Below are 20,520 nucleotides of genomic sequence, written 5' to 3' on the forward strand. Positions count from 1 at the left end.
GGGACCCCGCGCCCCGTTAGGTGCCCCCCTCACACACACACACAGAGCCCGGGGCCGGTGCTCACCGCGCCCCCCCCTTCCCCTCAGCACCCGTCCCGCCCGGCCCTAAGATGGCCGCCCCGCGCTGTTTGCCCTCAGCCAAGATGGCGCCGGCCGCGCCTCCTGCCCGGCGCCCAGCCGGAGCCCCCGGCATCCTCCGCGCGGCGCCGGGCCGGGCCCTGAGGTGCCGAGATGGCGGATCTGGAGGAGCGGGTGTCGGACGACGAGAAGGTGGGGACGGGACGGGACGGGACGGGACGGGGCTGGATGAGGCGGGGGGCGCCGTGACAGGGCTGGGGCCGCAGCCCCGGGGCCGCCGTGACGGGTCGGTGCGGGCCGCCCGCCCCCCAGCGCGGCGCCGCCTCACGGCGGGGCTGCCTCACGGGGGTCCCTTACGGGGCTGAGGGGGGGGCTCGGGGCTCATCGCCCGGTGCTGGCGGCGCTCCGGGAGCTCCCCCCCCGCCACAAAGGCCGGGGCAGCCTCCCTCAGGCGGGGAGCAGCGGCGGGGGGGAGCTGGAGGCAGCGCGGCCGCCTTCCTTCCTTTCCTTCCCTGTGAAGAGGAGCTGGGTTTATTTATTAAAATTCCCCGGGTCGTCAAGGTTTGGCGATCGTTAAAGGTCCGTGAGGTCGGAGCAGGGTTTAATCTTTCTCTTTAAAGTGCCGCTTTCGGTTTCCTTATGGCGACTGAGCCTCAGAGGCCCCTCGGGTAAGGTTGTAGAGCCCAGGAGTGATTTTGGAAACGAGCATCCCACAGCAGGGGCAGCCAGCAGCACACACCGGCACCTGACGGGGAGCTGGGCAAACCTCTCAGCTGCTGGCATCTGGCTGAAAGCTCCTTCGACCCGCTGCAATGGAAACCATCCCTTCGTTTGCATTCGATCTGAAAATTAAACCAAAAGTAAGGTGCAGGTTGTGGCAGTGCAGCTTTGAGGGGAGGTGAGTTGGTGGTGATCCAGCAGGATTACAAAATCCTGTTTGTGGGCTGCAGCTGGACTCAGCTCCTAGCCTAGGGCCTGAGTCTGGGACCAGGTCAGCGCTGCAAGGCTGTGGGGCCAGCCTGGCTGTGTTCTCTTTGCCCCTACGTTCACCTGAAATCCTCAGTTCTTCCCCAGGGAAGACACAGCCTGCCCTCTAGGATGTGTCTCCAAATATTTTATTTGTCAAAGTAGCTGGGATTTCACTTGGAATTGGAGCCCGTGTTCTAGTTCATGTCCTGGCTCAGGCAGCCTGGCATCAACGTGAAGGAGCTCCATGGCTGGCACAGGTAGGAGGAGAGGTGGTGAGGGTTCTGAAAAGGAAACATGCAGCAAGATTCATTAAAGTACCCATTTATAACCACTCAGGAAACAACAAAGAAAATCAAATGAAAGAGCAATAAAGTTAATTCCTCCCCTCACGCCTCCCACCCCTGTAAACCTCACTTCTTTATTCTCTGTAGGTGCATTTTAGGAAAGCTGGGGGTTCATTACTTTAAACCTCACTGCGGTGTGTCCTGTTTGTTTTCTGCTGCCATTTTACCAGTTTAAACTAGTATCGAGCAGCTTCCCCGTCAGCTACTTTCCCCATTTTAGAAAAAGGAAGTCAGTTTTGCTCGCTTACTGCAGAGCTACCTGAAATGGTAACGGTGGCCAGGAAGTAGGTCAGTGTGCACAAAATCTTCTTGTGCTTCTGCAAGCGAACATCCTGCCGCCGCGCTCACACCGCTTTGAGACAAATCAACTCCAAAAATGACAAGTAACAGCGGTTCAGATGCTTGACATTTAGGATTAGGTACTTCACAGTCTGTTTCCTGAACTCCAATCCTGATTTCAGTAGCTTGATATAAGTGCTTTATATTTTATTGTTTCACAGGAGAGTCGGTGCACGGGGTGCTTTAACAGGGAGCAGTTTTCACGTGCAGCGCTTGCTGCTTGCTCATGGCTGGTTCTGCGAGGACATTTGATCGAAATGCAGAGCCCCCTTTGTGTTCTGCTCATCCTTCGAGGTGGAAGGCTAAAACTCCTGCAATATTTTTTTGTTCTCGTGCTCCCTTCTCCAGGGATGTGTCTATCAGAAACCATCAACCTAGAAGTCAACCTGTCCAAGCCCCGGTCCCTTCTGTGAAGGCTCCACGTACAGTACGATTCTGCAGCCACATCATTGTTGCTTTAGTGCATAGTGTCATTTTTATGGCTTTTAGGGGCCTTGGTTTTCCATATGTTGATTTAAACACCTTATAAAAAGTAATCTGTTCATCTGCAGAGTTAATTTGCAGTGCATGTTCCAGTGCAGCCCTCCCCCTGAAATGGATCTTGGCCTGAAGTGGCCATCTGTAAATGCCTTGGTGCAGTCTGATCCGCCTCTGTTAGTGCTTACATTTGCACTTTCTCAGAAAAGCACATGGTATAATTTCAAGTCTTGCAGACATGAGGGCTGCCTCTCAGTGAAGTCCACAGAGGATAGAAAGCAGAAGCATCCTTCTTAATTACTGCTGTTATCTTCATCACCATCCAAGCTTTCAATAGTGAAATCTAACAGATGATGTAACCAGCAAGTCCTAACTCCAGTCCTTTAAATCGTGGACATTTTCACACAATAAGCAGCATGTTGTGAAGATTGCTGTATACTTACCAACCTTATCTAAAAGCAGAAAATCAGGAGAAAATGGTTTTACATTTTGCATATTTGCACGTGACCTACACAAGTTATTGACAAGTTGAAAAAATTCAGTACATGTTTTTTTTCCCATTCATACTGCAGAATTATTTCAGGCATAAAGAACATGTTTGTTTGTTTTTTTCTTTTTAATAGATGCTAATTTGGAAATCGATCTATTTTTATCTGAAGCTCTGCCCAGTAAGGACAGAGTTGTTACCCGATACTGCTGGAATAAGGCAATATGCCCTTTGTTGGGGAAGGTGTGTGTTTCCTTTCGTGGCTTACTTTAAATCATCGCAACCATCACAAGTGATGCCATCTTTCTAATTAAGAACGTGGAAGACTTGAAGCAGCAATTTTTTCCAGCTGTGGCAGTAATTCAGATGAAATAGTTGAATATATGCATAAACCTTTGTTTTACTGCTCAAATGGAAAGTAGGGAAGTAATCAGAGGTTTAGCAAACGTTCTGTAGTCATCTTCAATAAGCGTCCAGCTGAGCAAGAAGGCCTCTTCCACAGCCTTGGCAGCTGTGCTTGGGAGAAAAGTGACAGTTTTATCCTTCTAAGGTAAAGATCCAGTTTTGTGACATTTCCTGTTTCAAGTCTTGTCCAAGAAGATTTTATTCCCTTCTGTCTTGTAAAAACCATAAAAGATTTGGTTATAAAAATAAACTCTTAATGGTTTCAACAGGATCAAACAAAGGCCACCTAAACCCTAATAATCCAAGACAAGCACATTGGATTTCAGAATACAGTGAAGGCTTATTTTTTTTTTAATGAAAAAGTAAAAGAACCTTACTTTTGCTTTTACAGCTTCAAGGTTTACAGATACCCAGGTATTTTCCTGCCAGCTGGCCTTTTCACTTATTGATTGTATCAATTCCAGTTCCAGAGGCCTTAATTCTGTCACTAGTGACAGCTCACGGCTCGGCTACGGTACAGTTTCCAATAAAATGCTATTTCAAGATCAGGGAAGGAGTAACACGCCAAAGAAGAAAGGTACCAAGTAACCTGTGAGAGAACACATGCCAGGAATGCTGGCACACTATGGGGAGTAGCTCTCAGTTCTTTTTCTTACCCAGAGACTCCAAGCAGGCAGTAGCTCTTGAAGAAAGCCTAGCATGGCTTTGATAACAAGAAACCAGCACATTCTGAAATAAAGCCCTAGCCAGTTCCAAATTCAGCACCTTTTTGATAAGCCAGCATCATTTTAACAAGCTCTCCACTGTGTCCAGCTGGGTTTAATGCCTAAAAGTTTGAGTATGTCCCCTCGATGTTTTTGCACAGGACACGTGCAGATGAAGAGCAGGTCCCTAAAAAGGGGCCTACAGGAAAGCAGGAGAGGGGCTCTGCCGGGGAGCGGGGTGACAGGACGGGAGAAACGGTGTCAGACTAAAAGAGGGTAGGTTCAGATTAGGATATTAGGAAGAAATTCTTCACTCAGAGGGTGGTGAGGCACTGGAGCAGGGTGGAATTAGATGGTCTCTGAGGTCCCTTCCAACCCAAAGCATTCTGTGGGTCTGTTTCTATAATCAATAGACACACAGACACATGCTTAAACACAGCTCTGCAAGGCTTGGAGAGGTACTTCATGATGTGCAAGAACAGGCTTGGTTCACATTTCCTGGCCTTGTATTCCCAAAGGTTATAATGCTGCACTTGCCTTTGGAGAGGGATTCCACCAGAAAAGTTTCTTTATGGTTGCTAATAGCTGGGCTGCAGCTTGTGCCCTCTGCAGTACAAGAATACTTCGGATGCACCAAAGGATCCTGCACTGGGAGTTTGCTGTCGTTCCCCAGGAGGTGTTTAGAAGGACAGAACAAACAGAGCCACGCAGAATCCAGTGGCAGCTGATGTAATTGATTTACTGCTCAGTTTATAGAGGGATCAACCTCATCCTCCACCCATTGTTTGCTGTGAGTCAGCAGCATCTCCTTCAGCCAGCTGTAAGCAGCAAACGCGTTGCATCACAGGGAGCCAACAAGTCTTGCAGTGTGTCAGACACACCTTGGCAGCGTGATCATGCTGTAGGTTGCCATCTAGTTAAAGCACCAGTTTTACTGCAGTGGTTTCTTGTTCTTTATATATGTTGGCATTTAGCTTCCTGATTACTAGCAAAGACCAGGAAAAAACGTTTAGAAATGTCACCAAGAGGGGGTAGCCAGCATTTATATTCTTAAAAAGAAGACGACTATGAAGGTTGAATAGTTCCCATTCTAACGGGTGACCACATGAAATTTGATGTTCTTGCTGAGTACATTTGGAGTTTCTTTGCACTGAAAAAATGCCTAGCCTTATGAGAATGAGGATTTCTACTTGGAAAACACATCTAGATTTCTCCCTAAGCACGGGGCTTGTTATTACTGTCAGATTTGGGTTTGCTGGTGAATTGCTTCAATGTAGGTTGCAGTGTGTATGAATTCAGTAAGTGATCTTTTGTCTTTAATTACTTCTCTGCATCATTGTAGGTGCGTATAGCTGCAAAATTCATCACTCATGCACCCCCTGGAGAATTCAATGAAGTATTCAATGGTAAGTAGGTGAAGGAAAATGATCAGTAGCATTTTCTTCACATTTCACCTACTATGAGAGTCTATGGTTGTCATGATACATTGCTCTTAAGGTCAAGTAGAAGTAAGGGAAAAGCACGCACTCATTCTGTGACTACTTATGCCTGATGAAATGATTTTAATCATTCATGTTTTTGTACAGTTGAAAATGAAATAAAGAAACATTTGATCAAGAACCAATAACCTATCTGAACACCCTTTTTTCTCCAGATGTCCGGTTATTGCTCAACAACGACAATCTTCTCAGGGAAGGAGCAGCACAGTAAGTATTAATGTTTCCAACATAAAATGTGTGCTTCTCTGTGGTGATAATTTGACTTACAACCGTGGTTCTGTGACAAAGCAAGCCATTTGTTCTATTGAGAGCAGTCTGCTGTAGTTCGTTATCCCCCAACAAAATATATAATGAAAGGCATGGCTGATTCTTTTTAAAAGGCTTAAATTGGAATTCGTGGTGTAGAGGCCATATAAAACTGACAGGAAGGCAATCTGCCAAAAAGAGTAATTCTGCAGCAGCAGGAATGTCTGATCTTGTTGAAGCATGATTTGTTAAGCAAGCAAAGCCTGAAATACTGAGTAGTCCTAAGCCAGAGCTTAAACTGCCCTCAGAAAATACTTTCAGAATATCTTGTTTACTTGTGCAGCCTCATCAGGTGTCTCAAGGTTATGCATACAAGCCTTTTGATGCTAAGGTTTTACCTTGAGCTGTGAGATCAGTGAGCAGGTCTTGACAGAAGAAAATTGTTGTAAATATTAGTCTACTCATATTTGTTTACCTTACTGCTAAATTTTAGCCGGTGTGTTCCTGTTTTGCATTGGCTTGCTCATTATCCCTCAGGCTGCCTGCTGCTCTACTTTTGAACTCTGTACTTTCATGGTCATCACTAAATAAACCTGACTTTAGACCGGGTGTTTTTGTAGCTATCATCAATAAAAGGTATTGCAAAATCCTTTAAGAGTGCTAATGTGTATTATTTGCAAGTTTAAGGTGAAATTTTTTGTAGTATAAACCACACCATGTACTTATCCCTGAGTGAAGGTAAATGTGAACGTGCAGCTAAAATTCATGCTCTTAATTCTTAACAGTGCATTTGCACAGTACAACATGGATCAGTTCACTCCTGTGAAGATAGAAGGGTATGATGAGCAGGTAAGGGAAAGCTTCACACTGAATGTTTGTATTACTGCACTACACAGAAGGAATAAATGCATTGTGTCATCAGTATCTTTACGATTTTCATCCTACCTGCAGATCATCTTTCCTCCTTCCACTAGATCATCCTCATGTTACCAAGTTTTTGGTTCTTGTACAGAAGGCATAGGTGAAACATGGCCATAAAGCACTGTCTGTTACTGCCTGGTAACCAATTCACTGCTAAGTAAAGCCCCACACTGAAATCACTGCAATTCCAGTTCAAGTATGATCGATTAAAGATTGTTGTTTGTTTAAAGATTACTTGCAACTCCTTACAGTACTACATCCTCTCAGTTCCTACTGTGATTCAATAGTGGATTCTTAGTGGTATTTTTGCTGTGGTCTGCATTTTAATCCATCCCCAGTTACCTAAAAAAAAAATCATTGTGTCTTAGAATATATCAATGTAATGCTGCCCAATCTATGTCAGCAAAGCTTTTCCCTTTTATAATGCTTCTTATAAAAAGACTAGGGAACATTCTTTTCTAGAATGGCCCAAGCTTTTAGTTTTAACATCGTGATACCTACACACTGAAGTATGACTTCTTACAGTTCGGTTTTGTGTTGTTTTTTTTTCTGAGAGCAAGAAGTACTACAGAAGATAGAAAGCTGGCTTGACCATCTGTTCTATTCTGAGCCAAGCACTGACCTAGCTTTCCTGATGTCCCAGATATGTTCATGGGAGACAGATATTTTAAGAGGGCTGTCCATAGAAATAGCTTTGACAAGAGGAAGCTACTGTACAACCTGCAAAGTGAGCCAGTGTTTGGGAAACCAGAGAAATCTGGTGAATAAGATGAAGGAGAAAGAAGTTACTGTGCCATTTTGCTGTCTGATTACTTTATTTTGTAAGCCTCAGAAGTAGCCACATCTACCTCCCCTCCTCAGATCTACTACAACATGGAACATGACAATAAACAGTCAATTCCAGAGAAAAATTCTTAGTTTCTTTCAGATATGGGGAAGAAAAACATCAAAATTTTAAAAACAAAGACTTTTTTGTATTGTAAGGTCCCCAACTTTAAACTAAGTGTATATGTTACTGTAATACAGCCATTTCTGGGACAGAAAACTAGTGCAATGTTAACTGCAAAGAGCAGACAGCTCACAGCCTCACCACAACTACTCTTAGTTGAAATTATTATTGGAAATCCATATGTCACCAAGCTATAAAATCACAAAGAAAATCTATTGAGACATGGATAACTATTCAAACAGACAAAACACATTTATAGCAGCACAAGAATATATTAATTTCAATTTCTTATTTTACAGGTGTTAATCACAGAACATGGTGATCTGGGCAATGGCAGATTCTTAGACCCAAGAAACAAAATCTCTTTTAAGTTTGATCACTTAAGGAAAGAAGCAAGCGATCCCCAGCCTGAGGACACAGAATCAGCTTTGAAACAATGGAGAGATGCCTGTGACAGTGCATTGAGAGCTTATGTGAAAGATCATTACCCAAATGGCTTCTGTACTGTTGAGTATCCACCTTGTTTTGTTGAAAATTCTTTGCTCGGTGTCACTCAGTACTTTGAGTGGACTTTGTGCCAAGCAGTGTTTGAATTCTCCATCCTCACTAGTGTTTTTGCTAACTTTAACACAACAAATTTCAAAAAGGGTGCAAAGAACTTGGTATGCACATAGTGGTAGAGATTTATTAGACCACCTTGTTCATATTTATGACTGTCAAGCTCCTTAACACCTGCCATTAAAGAACAGGAGGCATTATTTGCACATAATTGCAAGCAGAGGTGCTGGACAGTGTAACTAGTGGTAAACATTCCCAATGAGATACCATAATACCAAGCCTCCACAGTGCTGCCAAGAACGGAAATTGCAAGTGGTTTTCTTCAGCTCTTGTGCCATTTTAACTCTTTTTTCTGAATGCAGGTTTATGGTAAATCTATAGATGGACAGCAGACAATTATTGCCTGTATTGAGAGCCACCAGTTCCAGCCCAAAAATTTCTGGTAAGACTACTTAAACGGTGCATTCTCTTCCTTTACTAGTCCTCAAACAAACCCTTTCTCTACTGGGGGTCTGAAGGGCAAGTAGCCTTGGGCTTCCCCAGGAGCTCTGATTCTCATTCTGTAGTTTTCCTTGCAAGCCCTTGGGCACTTCCCTAAAGCTTTCAGTGAGGCTCAGTGACCTACCTAGAGAAAAATATATTAGCAGAGCTGAAGACACCCCCTTACATATTCCAAAGCATTGGAGCCAGCCTGTAATGAAGCTGTGCTGTGGTGAGCTGGGCTTCAGAAATGGAATTCATTGGCATATAAGGCCCTTCAATACTGATCACAAGATATCAGGAATAAATTGCTCATTAATGTGGCTCTTTTTTTGTCAGCACTTGCTGGAAATAGTTTACATGCTGTGATTGTTCTTAGGAACGGTCGTTGGAGATCAGAATGGAAGTTTACCATCACACCACCGACAGCTCAGGTGGCTGCAGTGCTCAAGATCCAGGTAAGCTGCATTGTCTGGCAATAACAGAAGCTGCTTGCCTTACACTAATGCATTTGACTCAAAACAAGATGCTGAAATACAGCAGAGATGTCCTTCTGGAGTCAAGTTACTATTAAGCTAACAATTCAGGAAATCAATTCTTAAAACTTCAGTGTTTTGGGCATTGCTTACAACGTGGCTTATTATATAGCATTACCCTATATGCCTCCAAGTCTGCTTGACTTTGTACGGCTAAAATCTATTCCATGAATTCTTTTATAATTGCTCTTATTTCAACTCTAGGCGTTTACTTCATTAACATAATCTTGAACAGTGTTGACAAAGAATGAAACCTTCCTGCTTTTAGTCTCCACGTAAGCAGAGAAGACTGGCACAACAAAGCTGTTGTGTCATTCTGATAGTATTTGGGGGCTCTAGGGATTATAAAATGAGTGTTAATGATAACCTGCATTTTGTCTGTCTTTGTTTAGGTTCATTATTACGAAGATGGTAATGTTCAGCTGGTTAGTCATAAAGATATCCAGGACTCTGTACAGGTTTCAGTAAGTATGCCAAAATTTTTTTTAATGATAAAGCACCTATTTTGTTTCCTGAACATCTCATGAATTATACCATTGTATGACTACATTCCATTGACTTTAATGTGATTTTAGAGTGACGAGTCAGTGTAGCTGTAGTGTTCAGAGTTGCATGGAAAACCCAGATTCTTAATTGCTTTAAAATTGTCTATTAGAAAGTGCCATCTCCATTGAACAGCTTATCTTATGAAAGTCAGTTAAAGATGGCAGAATACGCCCTTGTGTATACATCCTAGGGAACTGAGATGTAAAAGCAGTATACTAAAGGAAAATAAATAGTCCTGTAGTACAGTAGAGGGAGCAATAGTCATAAAATCCCTATCTGTACCATGAAGACCTACTTCCCTTTTGCTCACTAGGGTGCAGTCCTGTTTCAGTTTGGAACACAAGCTTAAGCTAGTATCTTGAACTCTGAGACGTGTAGTGAGTGGAAGGAACCCAGCTACAAAGAGCAGCTGCCACCTCACATTATCCATTTCATCTATACTCAGACTGTTACTTAAGAAATCCATTGCATATGAGTTATTTTTAAACATATAAAGATCTCTTTTTCCCCTTTGTAGAGTGATGTCCAGACAGCTAAGGAATTTATTAAGATAATAGAAAATGCTGAAAACGAGTATCAGGTAAGATCAGTAGTTAAGTAAATGCAATTGAATCGTATCAATTTCCATTTGCAGTTAAAGGAAGTGTGAAGAATTGACCTCTGACTCCTTCTGACTTACTCTGTTATCTGTTCTTATCTGTTACTAAGAATTACTTCGAAAGGGGCATTAGTATTTGTTGACGGAATCTAGTTGTAAAGCTATATAACTATACAGCAAACTTGATTATTAAAGGGTTACAAATGATGCCCGGAACAAGCACAGAAGGGGAGTGGACAAGTCTAATAGTTTTCCTGACAGGTAAAAGTACTGAAAGGGAAATGTGTGAAAGCTTTTGACGTCCCAGCCTGTGTGCAAGAAGCAGATGTGATACAGATAGTTCGGGAACACCCATGAGTGTAGCAATGTCTCCGTAGGAGAGTTTCATAGAAACTCTTTGCTTGCACACACACAGGTGACAGCATTAACCAGTCAGTAGCATGCCTTCCCCTTGCAGAAAGGGTTTTGTGGCTTTAACAGATTCACTTCTCCAGAGTCTCTTTACTACTATAACTGAACCTACTTTTGCCATTGCAGACAGCAATCAGCGAGAACTACCAGACTATGTCAGACACCACTTTCAAAGCCTTACGCCGGCAGCTACCTGTCACCCGCACCAAGATAGACTGGAACAAAATCCTCAGCTACAAGATTGGCAAAGAAATGCAGAATGCTTAATGTGGAAATAAGGAGATTTATGAAATGTTTGTGTGCAAAAAACAAATGTGGTCCTATGCCAAGTAGATGGTTTCTAAACCAGTGCAGCATTTTTCTAGGGCTTTCAAAGTTAACAGGTTTTCTAGCCTCAGAGAAAACTGTGGAACAAATAGCGTTGTCTTTGTGTTTTGTGTTTCCTGCCGCATAAACTTCCTATTGTGACTGCATATACTGATAGGTTGTTTTAATTAAACCACATTCATGGTTCAGAAGTATAGCTGTTTTCAATCACTAATTGTACTGGTTGGAAAACTTCCTAGCTGGAAAAGCCCTACTATAAATACAGCTGAGGGTGCAGAGCATTTCCTTCACCTGTATACAGCACTCCAGGTACTCCACTAAGTTTGTCAAATCTGCCAACAGCTCAAGGCGCTATGCTGCAAGATATAGTAATGCAAGAGACAGTAAGTGCTCCTATGTATCCTTACTACTGACCTCCACAAAGCAAGAAGCCTGTAGGCTTAAGTTTTACTATACAAAATGAGTTTACAAAATCCATTACGGAAATCCCTTACAAAGCCAGCTCTTCCAGGGTCTCTTTTTAATCTGAAGTTTTGAGCCACGTTCTCTGAAAGTGAACGTTTTTGCTCTTCTTTCCCTCATGTATGTACGGTTATGGGACATCTGCATTTTTACAGACTGCAAGCGTCTGTGTTGGATCGCTGCTGATCCATGTAGACTGGATGAAGATTAAAATGCAAATGTCTACAGAATAATAGGTGTGTTGCGCTTTAATGCTTTGTGGCAGGTTCATAGAATTTGTATCACAGGTGTATGGATGGATAGTGTACAAAATAAATAAACTTGCACCAAAGTGAGAGAAGTAACCTTTCCATTTTGTCTCTATTGTGGCCAGTTTCTTGTCATACTTAATGGGAGATTCTGGAATTAATCACTTCATTGCTCTCTAACTGCTTGCTCTGTGTTACTTTGTTTTTCTGTAAAATCAAGAATAGGTCCGATCAGTTTCTCTTAAGGGGAGGTTGAAGAGGCACGTGTATGCTTTCCTCAGTTTAAACCTGGAAAGTCGATTCATTGCAAAGTGAAACCCCTTTGGTTAACTCACTTTTCTTTGTTGACACTTGGTTATCGCTGGGCCTTTTTGCAGGTTCTGTTTTTTAAACTGGTTAGCGTCTTCCTATTTTTTAGTACACAAAGAAAGGGGTTGAGAAGATAGGGATGTAACTGCCTGTGCATTATGCTGGAGGTTTTGCACAGTGATGCCACAAAATAAGTGTCTACCCTGTGTGAGAAATTTTGTCAAAATAAAATATATTTGTATTTGCTGTTGAGACTGACCTTTCATCCTGCAGGCACCCTCTGTATAGTCTAGTAGAAATACACGGGTCTTTGTTTTAAAGCCATTTGTGTCTGTTCTTTCGTGGTCTCACTTCTGTTAATGCCTGGGGAAGGCAGAAGTGCAGGTGGCAGCCTGAAAGCAGGGATGGGAGCGTTTGCAAACCTTCAGACAGCGCTCACATCCTGGTATGCAGACCTGGGAACTGCGGCTCTAAGAACTTTTAGGTTGAAAGAAAAATAATCATACTGCTCTAATGAAGCACTTCACCTGGGTAAAACCTGAGTGTTTTTTGCTAATCACCTGGGTCTTGTTGCAACACCTCGTAGCCTCTTACACTCCACTTTTGAAACTCATTGCAGGACACACACGCGTATAACACAGGAACAGTACAGCGGGAAGGGGTCTTCAAAGATCATCTAGTCCATACACCCCACGTCATTTGCATTAGACAAAGCAAGGCTGCCGGAGTGCTAGTGGGAGTTCTTGTCCTCAGCTCGGTTTGCACACAGCTGTGCTAAGAGCAACTCAAGGACAGCACTTCTATCACCAGCATCTGTAGCAACCATTTCCTCCCTGCAGCTTGGAGATGAAAGGTGTGGATGAGTGCCGAAGGTGCTGTGGGCTGTGGCCCCAACCAGGCAAATGCTGCAGGAATTCCAGCAATGCGAGGCTGAGGGTTTGGGGGGGGGAGTGGGGGCTGAGATAAGGCTGTGCACACAGCAGAGTTTTTATCTACCAGCACAGCCTGTTTCAAGGCTAGTCTTTTACTGATCCTAGTTTGTTAAATTGCGAGGAGTTCACCCCCACTCATTCCAGTCTGAAGACAATTTTTATCTCCCTGCCCTTCTCAAACTTCAGCTAGCCAACTTCCAGGGCCAGCTCATTCCCCCACCTACCTCCTCACCCTTCTCCCTCAGCAGCCTTCTCCGCAGCAGCCTCAGCTGTCCCAGTCTCAGCTACTTCCCAGCTCCTTGGAGGAACAAAATTCAGCGCTGCAACTCACTGCGACCGAGCCGCTGAGCAATTGCCAGCAGTGACACACTCTAAAGCTGTTTGCTGTTCTCTGCTTGGGCCCTGAGGTTTCAGGTGAGACCAAGGCCAGCTAGGGGCTGACTCGTCCAGGCTCTATTTACCAGTCAGAGCCTGACCCCAGGCCCAGCACAGTGAGCAGGCACCACAGCTCAACCAAGCCAGGGCAGCTGAGCACAGCCTGCCACAGAAAGAGCTTTCCTAGCTATTCATGAGCTCAAAGCTTAAAGTTCCAGGATTCTGCCAGCAAAACGCGACAAAAAGGCTTACGAGCAACTTCTCCAAAAGTGACATCCATCTTTCTGAAGCCTCAGCGCCCTCCCACAGTGTGGGAGCCCTACCCCAGCACCCTCCCGCAGCCCCCGCAGCGCGCTGTATCAGCAGCAGTGCTTGAGTCACAAAACCACTTACCCAGACCCGGGGAGGCGAAGGCAGCAGACTTACCCTGGCGTCCTTCGGCCGCAGAGAGCACGAGCAGTCCCAGGGCCCGAGACCGTTTTACCAAAGCAAGCCGAGGATCCCCACCCTTAGCTAGGCAGAGCTGGAGAGCTCCAGCACGAGAAAGCAGAGGCAGAGCCCAACACAGACCCAGCCGGTGCTGCCGCTGCCCTATTTATACAGAGCAGCTGCGGGAGCCCTGGGAGCTCTCCCCCCGTCGTTGGCTCGAGCGATGCCGCGCACCTGGGGGCTGCTCCTGCCCTCGGAGCCCTGGCAGCGACCCCGGCTGCCCCCCCCCGCCCGACGGGGCGCCCGCAGGGCTGGCCCGGCCCCGGCATTGCCGCTGCCCCCCGCTCCCGACGTCTGCGGCGGGGGCCGAGCCCCGGGATCCCCCCCCCACATCGGGGGGTCGGGAGGGGGATGCGGGACCAGGGGTCGGGATCGGGGTCGAGGCCGGGCCCGGGGGGGCGGCGGGGAGGCCCTGGGCGGGGGCAGCTCCCCCACGGCCCTGCCCCGGTCCCAAGCGGGCGGGTCCGTGGGGTTCGGCCCCTTTCGCTTTCGTTTCTCCCAGCGGAGCCAGCCCCTGCCCGGCACGTCCCGGCTCGGCACGTCCCGGCTCAGCACATCCCGGCTCGGCTCGGCACGTCCCGGCTCGGCCATGCCGCGGTTCAGCGTGGCGGAGGCGAGGCGCTGCGGGGAGCAGTTCGTGCAATTCCTGCGGGACACGGGCCGGGAGCAGGAGAGCCGCCGGGACGCGCTGCGCACCATCTACGGCGGCGAGTTCCGCGCCAGGTGAGCGCCGGGACCCCCCCCCCCCTCGGGGCTGGACGGAGCCCCCAGCGCTGCCGAGCCCCCGGAGAGGGGGATCCCGGAGCCCCAAAGCCCAAAGCGCCGGGGCCCGGCTCTGCCCGGCGGCCGCTCCCCCCGGGTGCCGCGGGGACCTCTCCGTTCACCGGCCCCGTGTCCCCGCTCCCCTTCGCCTCCCCTCGGCCGTGCCGGGACGATCCCGGCTGCGGGGACCCCCGGTAGCCCCCCGAGCACTGCCGGGGCACCGCACACCCCCTCCTCGCCCGCTGACCCTCGGGGCAATGTCCCCGCCGTTCACCAGCGTTCACTGCGCTGCGGGAGGAGCTGCGGGGGGCGCAGCAGCCGGGGAGCCCCCCCCGTCCATGCAGGTGCCCCCTGGGCAGCCCCCGCTGCCGAGGATCCGGGGCCGGGGCCGTCCCTGCAGCGACAGGGGCCAGGAAGCCGTGTGGTGTCGTGGCACAGCACGGTGCTGCCGGAGCAGCCTGCGGGGACGGAGGGTTTGCTACATCTGGGGGGCCGGTGGAAAAGCCCCGGTCCTTTTCCCTCTCCCTCCGTCCCCCAAAACAGAGAGAACGTCTGGGGTGAAGGGCCTGGCTTCACCCCCTTCCTCTCCACACCTCCCAGCTCCCCAGTGCCAGGCCTTTCTCATCTCCACTTGGAACCTTCTCTCTCTTCTGTGTGCAGGACTGACACAAAGATGCCCAGTTTCTCTTGCATCCTGTACGCCCTGAGGGTGACCCACCAGGCTCAGGTGCACGGGGAGTCCGTGCACTTCAAGAAGGTGAGGGAGGGCCTGGGCTGGGGCCCTGCCGCAGCTCCCACAGCCCTAGGGACGGGCTCGGCAGGAGCCCCCAGACCCCGGCAGGGCCCGGGCACGCACTGGGGGCCTGTGCCCGGCCCCACGCTGATGCTCGCTGCTCCTCGCAGGGGAAGAAGCGAGTGGTGGTGGCAGACCAGTACCGCAGACCCAGAACGAATGTAGAGACATCTGCACCCGCTGCCTCAGGCCAGCAGCCCAGCACCGGTCCGCAAGTGTCACCGAGTCGTGCCAAGAAGTGGTAGGACCCCCGGCACCCTGCCCGTGGCTGCCCACGGGGACCTGGATACCCCTGCCCCAGCCAGGGAAGCCTGACCCCACTCTTCCCATAGGGCCGAGTTCATCCGAGGGAAGCACGGGGTAGAGATCGTCTCAGAACACGACCGGGCCAACGGGCAAATCCGCTTCGATGTGACACTCGGCCAGCCCCGGACGGTCACCGTCCAGGTGAAGAACCAGGGCACGGAGGCCGTGAGGCTGCGTAACTGCCACTCTCTCCGCCGCCTGCGGGAATTCTCCTTCCTGGACCAGCACGGGGTGACGCAGGGCCAGCCCCTGCTGCTGCAGCCAGGTACGGCCCCAGCCCCTGCTCGGTGCACGGCCCCGGGAGGGGACGCAGGACGCAGGCCCCCAGCTCTCCCCTCCTCGCAGGTGACACGCACCCCATCCAGGTGCGGTGCCTGACCAAGTACAACGGGTTCTTCCGCGCCGTGGTGGTGTTCGACTTCGCCAAGGAGTCGGGCGAGTTCTTCAGCATCGGGCGCTCCGTTGCTGCCATCGCTCAGAGCCAGCTGGCCAAGGAGCTGGGGCCCACGTCGTCCTTCGAGCCTTACCAGGCCAACCTCCAGCGCCCCGTCACGGTCATCACCGAGGAGGGTGTGCCCCCCAGCAGGTACGGGGCGGGCCCTGGCTCTTCCAGGGATCTTTCAACTCATAGGGACCCGGCTTTCCAGCACCCAGGCTGTCTGTGATGGTGTTTTCGTCCCTGGACGGTGGCTGGGGACAGCGCTGGTGACTTGCCAGGGCCATGGGTGGTCACAGAGCTGGGGGGAACCCAGCCTGGCTGTCCCCACAGCACCGCTCTCTCCTCTACCCAGCTCCCTGAAAAACGAGTTGGAGAAAGAAATCCCACTGAGCACTTACCCATACCCGAAGAGCCTCAAGGAGACAATCAAGCTCGGACCCAAGACCGACCCTGCCTCCAGCTGGGTTAAGATGCTGTGAGTGCAATCGGGCAGGAGCAACGCCTCCCCGGACTGCACATGTCCCCTCTGCTACCCCTGCGTCCTACGGGGCCACTGGGGCACGGTGACACCCCCTGCGCTGGCCCCTAGGTCGCTGCTGGAGGCACCGCTACATGCTGGGAACTACCAGCAGAAGTTCCAGCTGCTGCTGCACCTGGAGGAGATCCAGATGGAGGTGGACATCCGCCGCTACGACATGCAGGAGGTGACCATGGTGCAGGACAGGCACCTGCTGGTCCTCGATGTGAGTAGGGAGAGCTGCTGCGGCAGCCCCCAGAGGCTCAGGGGTGGCCAGGGGCTCGGGGTGGCCCTGGCGGCACGCTGGCATCATGTTGGCCGCTTGGTGCAGGTGCCCGGCGTGGCTGAGAACCGCCCGTCCGTGCTGAGGGGCGACCACCTCTTCGTCAGCCTGAGCAGCGAGCGGGACAGCTCCCCGCTCGTCCAGTACAAGGGCTACGTGCACGACGTGGAGCTGGAGAAGGTCAGGCTGGGCTTCTCCCCCAAGTGAGTGGTGTCCATTCCCAGCTGGGCTGGCGGGGCCCCGGCAGCCCCACTCGGTGCCAAAGGCCGGGCACGGGTGGGGAAGGGCAGGGGAGGCCATGGGGCAGCGTCCCCCGCGCCCAGCTCACGCCGCTCCTTCCCAGGTTAAAGAACAAGTTTGTGAATCAGCTGAAGTTCGACGTGACCTTCACCTTCAGCCGCCTGCCGCTGCAGGTCCAGCACCGGGCTGCAGCCTTGTCCATGCAGCAGGGCTTGGCCAGCCTCCTCTTCCCCTCTGCCTCCTGCAACAAGTCTCTCATCTCGGGCTCCTACCAGCCCCGGTGAGTCCCGGTGCCTGGGGCCAGCTGCCCCGTGGGGACAGGATGGGACGGGACGGGGGGACGGGGACCCAGCACGCTCAGCCTCGGCTCCTACAGCTGGTTCGACAGCAAGCTGCAGACAAATGAGGAGCAGCGCAGAGCCGTGACGCACATCGTGACGGGGATGTCCAGGCCGGCCCCATACCTCATCTTTGGGCCTCCTGGGACTGGCAAGACAGTCACCCTGGTGGAGGCCATCAAGCAGGTGAGTGTCTGGGGCCCAGGACCAGCTCATGGCATCGCTGCCGGCCCCGTGGGGCTCAGCGCCTTCACCCCCTCCTCCCCATCTAGGTGTGGGCGTGCTTCAAGGACGCCCGGATCTTGGCCTGCGCCCCTTCCAACAGCGCCGCTGACCTGCTGTGCCAGCGCCTCATCACGGACATCGCCCCCCGCTACGTCTACAGGATCATGGCCAGCTCCAGGAGCTACCGGGAGGTGCCTACAGAAATCAGGGTAGGTCCGTGCCCCTCTGCCCAGCACCCCCCTGGCGTGACCGGGCTGGTGGCCCCAGGGGAGGGGGCTCCCACCTAACCCCCCTGTTCCAGCCCTGCTCTAACAGGGACGACGAGCAGGACTGCTACGTGTACCCCAGCAAGGAGTTCCTGGGGCGCTACCGGATCATCATCACCACGCTGGTGACAGCGGGAAGGTCAGAGTCCCCACGTCCATGGGGGTCGCCTCGTGTCTGGGCAGTGAGGGGCTTCCCTGCTGGGGTGCAACGGGGGGGGATGCAGGAGAGCGGGGCAGCCCCGGGGAGGGTGATGGTGAGGGGAGGAAGGCTGGCCAGGCAGGCAGAACCACTCACGCAGCCTCACGCTGCCTTTCCCCAGGCTGGCATCGGCCAACTTTCCCCCAGGCTATTTCTCCCACGTCTTCATCGACGAGTGCGGCCACGCGGTAGAGCCGGAGAGCGTGGTCGCTATCGCTGGTGAGTGGCTCCCGGGTCAGCATCACGGCCCCCGGGGTCCCCCTTTCCCTTCCCCACCCCGCAGCCAGCGCTGAGCTCCCTCTGCCCAGGCCTCCTGACTGCCATGGACCCGGAGAGCAACCCCGACGGGGGGCAGCTGGTGCTGGCAGGAGACCCCCAGCAGCTGGGCCCCGTCCTGAGGTCGCCACTGGCCAAGGAGCACGGCTTGGGTGAGCGAGGGCAGGGGTGGGAGCGACGCCGGCGCCCGAGTGGCACGGCGGGGAGCCACGGGTCTGGTGTGTGCAGGCACCTCGCTGCTGGAGAGGCTGATGCTGCACAACAAGCTGTATGAGAAGACGAGTGATGGCTACAACTCGCGGTTCGTCACCAAACTGCTCTGGAACTACAGGTGGGGATGGGACGAGAGTGGGGCCGGGACGGGGAGCTGCCCCGCACTCCAGCTCCCCTTCCTAAGGGTGTCCCTGAGCCCTGTGGTGCCCCAGCCTGTGCGGGAGATGGGGCAAACCCCACACAGTGCCCGGGGAGAGCATCGGGGCCACCCCCTGCACGCTTGTCCCACCTCTCCCAGGTCCCACGAGGCCATCCTCAGGATCCCCAACGAGCTCTTCTACGACAGCGAGCTGAAGGCCTGCGAGGGCGACGAGTTTGATATTCGCAACTTCTACTGTGCCTGGGAGGAGCTTCCCAAAAAAGTGAGGGGGTGCCAGGGCAGGGGCTGGGAGGCCCCAAGCTGCAGTCCCGCTGACCTCAAGTCTCTGCGCCCCCAGGGCTTCCCCATCATCTTCCACGGGGTCTGCGGGGAAGACCAGAGAGAAGCCAAGAGCCCCTCGTTCTTCAACACGGCTGAGATCGAGATCCTGGTCCAATACCTCAAGAAGCTCCTGCAGAGCCAGGGCAAGCGGGGCTGCCCCACCATCTCGCCCAAGGAGATCGGCATCATCTCTCCCTACAGGAAGCAGGTGAGGGGCAGGCGGCAGCGGGGGGCGGCGCAGCCCCCTCCCCAAAATGCTGCTGCAGCGTGCCGCGTGCCTCTGCAGGTGGAGAAAATCCAGAAAGCCATCACCACCCACGACCCCGTCCTGAAGGCGCTGCCGGACATCAGGAAGCTGAAGGTAGAGAGGGGCCCAGCCCCAGTGCAGCTCAGCCCGGGGGGGTTCCCATGTGCGGCTGGGGGAGGCAGCAGTGCCCCAGCAGCCGTTCACCCCCACCTACCCCAGGTGGGCTCCGTGGAGGAGTTCCAGGGCCAGGAGCGCCGTGTCATCCTCATCTCCACCGTGCGCAGCTGCAGCGAGTACTTCCAGCTCGACCAGACCTTCAACCTGGGCTTCCTCAAGAACCCCAAGGTACGGTGCCCCCCGAGCAGCCCCCTCGGCTCCCCGCTGCCTGCAGCCAGGCAGAGCTGCTGTGGGTGCAGGATGCAGCTCCGGAGCCCGGTACCGGGAGGTGCTGCTGCAGGGTGAAGCCCTCGCTCTTGTTCCCTTCTCCAGAGACTCAACGTGGCCCTCACCAGGGCCAAGGCTCTGCTAATAGTGGTGGGCAACCCGGTCGTCCTCAGCACGGACCCCCACTGGCAGAGGTGAGCCTTCCCCCCGGCTGCCCCCTGCTGCTGCTGCTCAGGGCCGGGCTCGGGGCCGTGCTCAGCCCTTGCTGTGCCCGCCAGGTTCCTCAGGTACTGCAAGGAGAAGGGCGGCTACACGGGTTACCCCTTCGAGGACGAGAGCCCCGAGGAGGACAGCCTCGCGGCCCACCTCAACTCCCTGCACCTCAGCACTTAGCAGCCAGGTACCCCGGGGCTTCACGGGCCGTCCTTCAGGAGCTCCGCACGCTGCTGACCCGTGGGGCTTCCCCAAAGGAAAACCCCTCAGCGGGAGCAGCCCCGCGGAGCTCCTGCGACCCCGACCTGGCCCCTGGCTGCAGCAGCCTCCTGCTCCCCCCACCTCGTCCTTGGGTCCCCCCCGGGCTCCCCACGCATCCCTGCAGAGCCCAGGCTGTGCGTGCGGGGCCCTGCCCGGGGTCCCTGTGGCAGGGGAGAGGTGACTGCGGCTGCCAGCCGCGAGCCTGACCCAGACCACAGGGCTGAGACCCCCCCCACCCCTTTGCAGAGTGGGACCACGGACCAATTTTATTTGGTTTTAATCAATTTTTGATACAGCCAAAGAAAGCCAATTGCCTTTGACTGCTCTCGCCTGGCCCCCAAGCTGGGCGGTGTGCGGGCACACAACCTTCTTTCCCCCAATAAACAGA

The 20,520-nt window shown here is 52.1% G+C and overlaps 2 protein-coding genes across 2 annotated transcripts; both read left to right on the forward strand.

The window, feature by feature from the left end:
• Positions 1-180: 180 nt before the first annotated feature.
• On the forward strand, positions 181-12,143 carry CAPZA1 (capping actin protein of muscle Z-line subunit alpha 1). Its single transcript, XM_084302096.1, has 10 exons — positions 181-270; positions 5,146-5,209; positions 5,458-5,509; positions 6,334-6,397; positions 7,718-7,924; positions 8,339-8,418; positions 8,836-8,914; positions 9,385-9,456; positions 10,056-10,118; positions 10,674-12,143. The coding sequence occupies exons 1-10, from the start codon at positions 232-234 to the stop codon at positions 10,812-10,814; spliced, it is 861 nt and encodes a 286-aa protein (XP_084158222.1). The 5' UTR covers positions 181-231; the 3' UTR covers positions 10,815-12,143.
• A 2,135-nt stretch (positions 12,144-14,278) lies between these two features.
• On the forward strand, positions 14,279-20,435 carry MOV10 (Mov10 RNA helicase; the record flags this gene model as incomplete). The annotated part of the gene is given in 22 exon segments (XM_084302103.1): positions 14,279-14,412; positions 15,112-15,208; positions 15,355-15,485; positions 15,577-15,815; positions 15,896-16,136; positions 16,342-16,464; positions 16,579-16,732; positions 16,838-16,992; positions 17,133-17,309; positions 17,406-17,553; positions 17,640-17,801; positions 17,894-18,134; positions 18,137-18,172; positions 18,175-18,276; positions 18,366-18,485; positions 18,562-18,664; positions 18,845-18,968; positions 19,044-19,235; positions 19,314-19,388; positions 19,494-19,619; positions 19,764-19,852; positions 19,937-20,435. Coding segments are annotated over 22 exon segments (3,084 nt in total). The 3' UTR covers positions 20,052-20,435.
• Between the last annotated feature and the right edge of the window lie 85 nt (positions 20,436-20,520).

This window comes from Netta rufina (assembly GCF_964035555.1).
Source record: "Netta rufina genome assembly, chromosome: 26".
Classification (NCBI taxonomy): domain Eukaryota; kingdom Metazoa; phylum Chordata; class Aves; order Anseriformes; family Anatidae; genus Netta; species Netta rufina.

What these genes read in the sequence shown, in the direction of transcription:
- CAPZA1 (XM_084302096.1), top strand. Translation starts at nt 232, where the DNA reads ATGGCGGATCTGGAGGAGCGGGTGTCGGACGACGAGAAG. An exon ending in CTGCAGTGCTCAAGATCCAG is followed by an intron (nt 8,915 to 9,384) that starts GTAAGCTGCATT and finishes GTCTTTGTTTAG; the next exon opens with GTTCATTATTACGAAGATGG. An exon ending in AGGACTCTGTACAGGTTTCA is followed by an intron (nt 9,457 to 10,055) that starts GTAAGTATGCCA and finishes TCCCCTTTGTAG; the next exon opens with AGTGATGTCCAGACAGCTAA.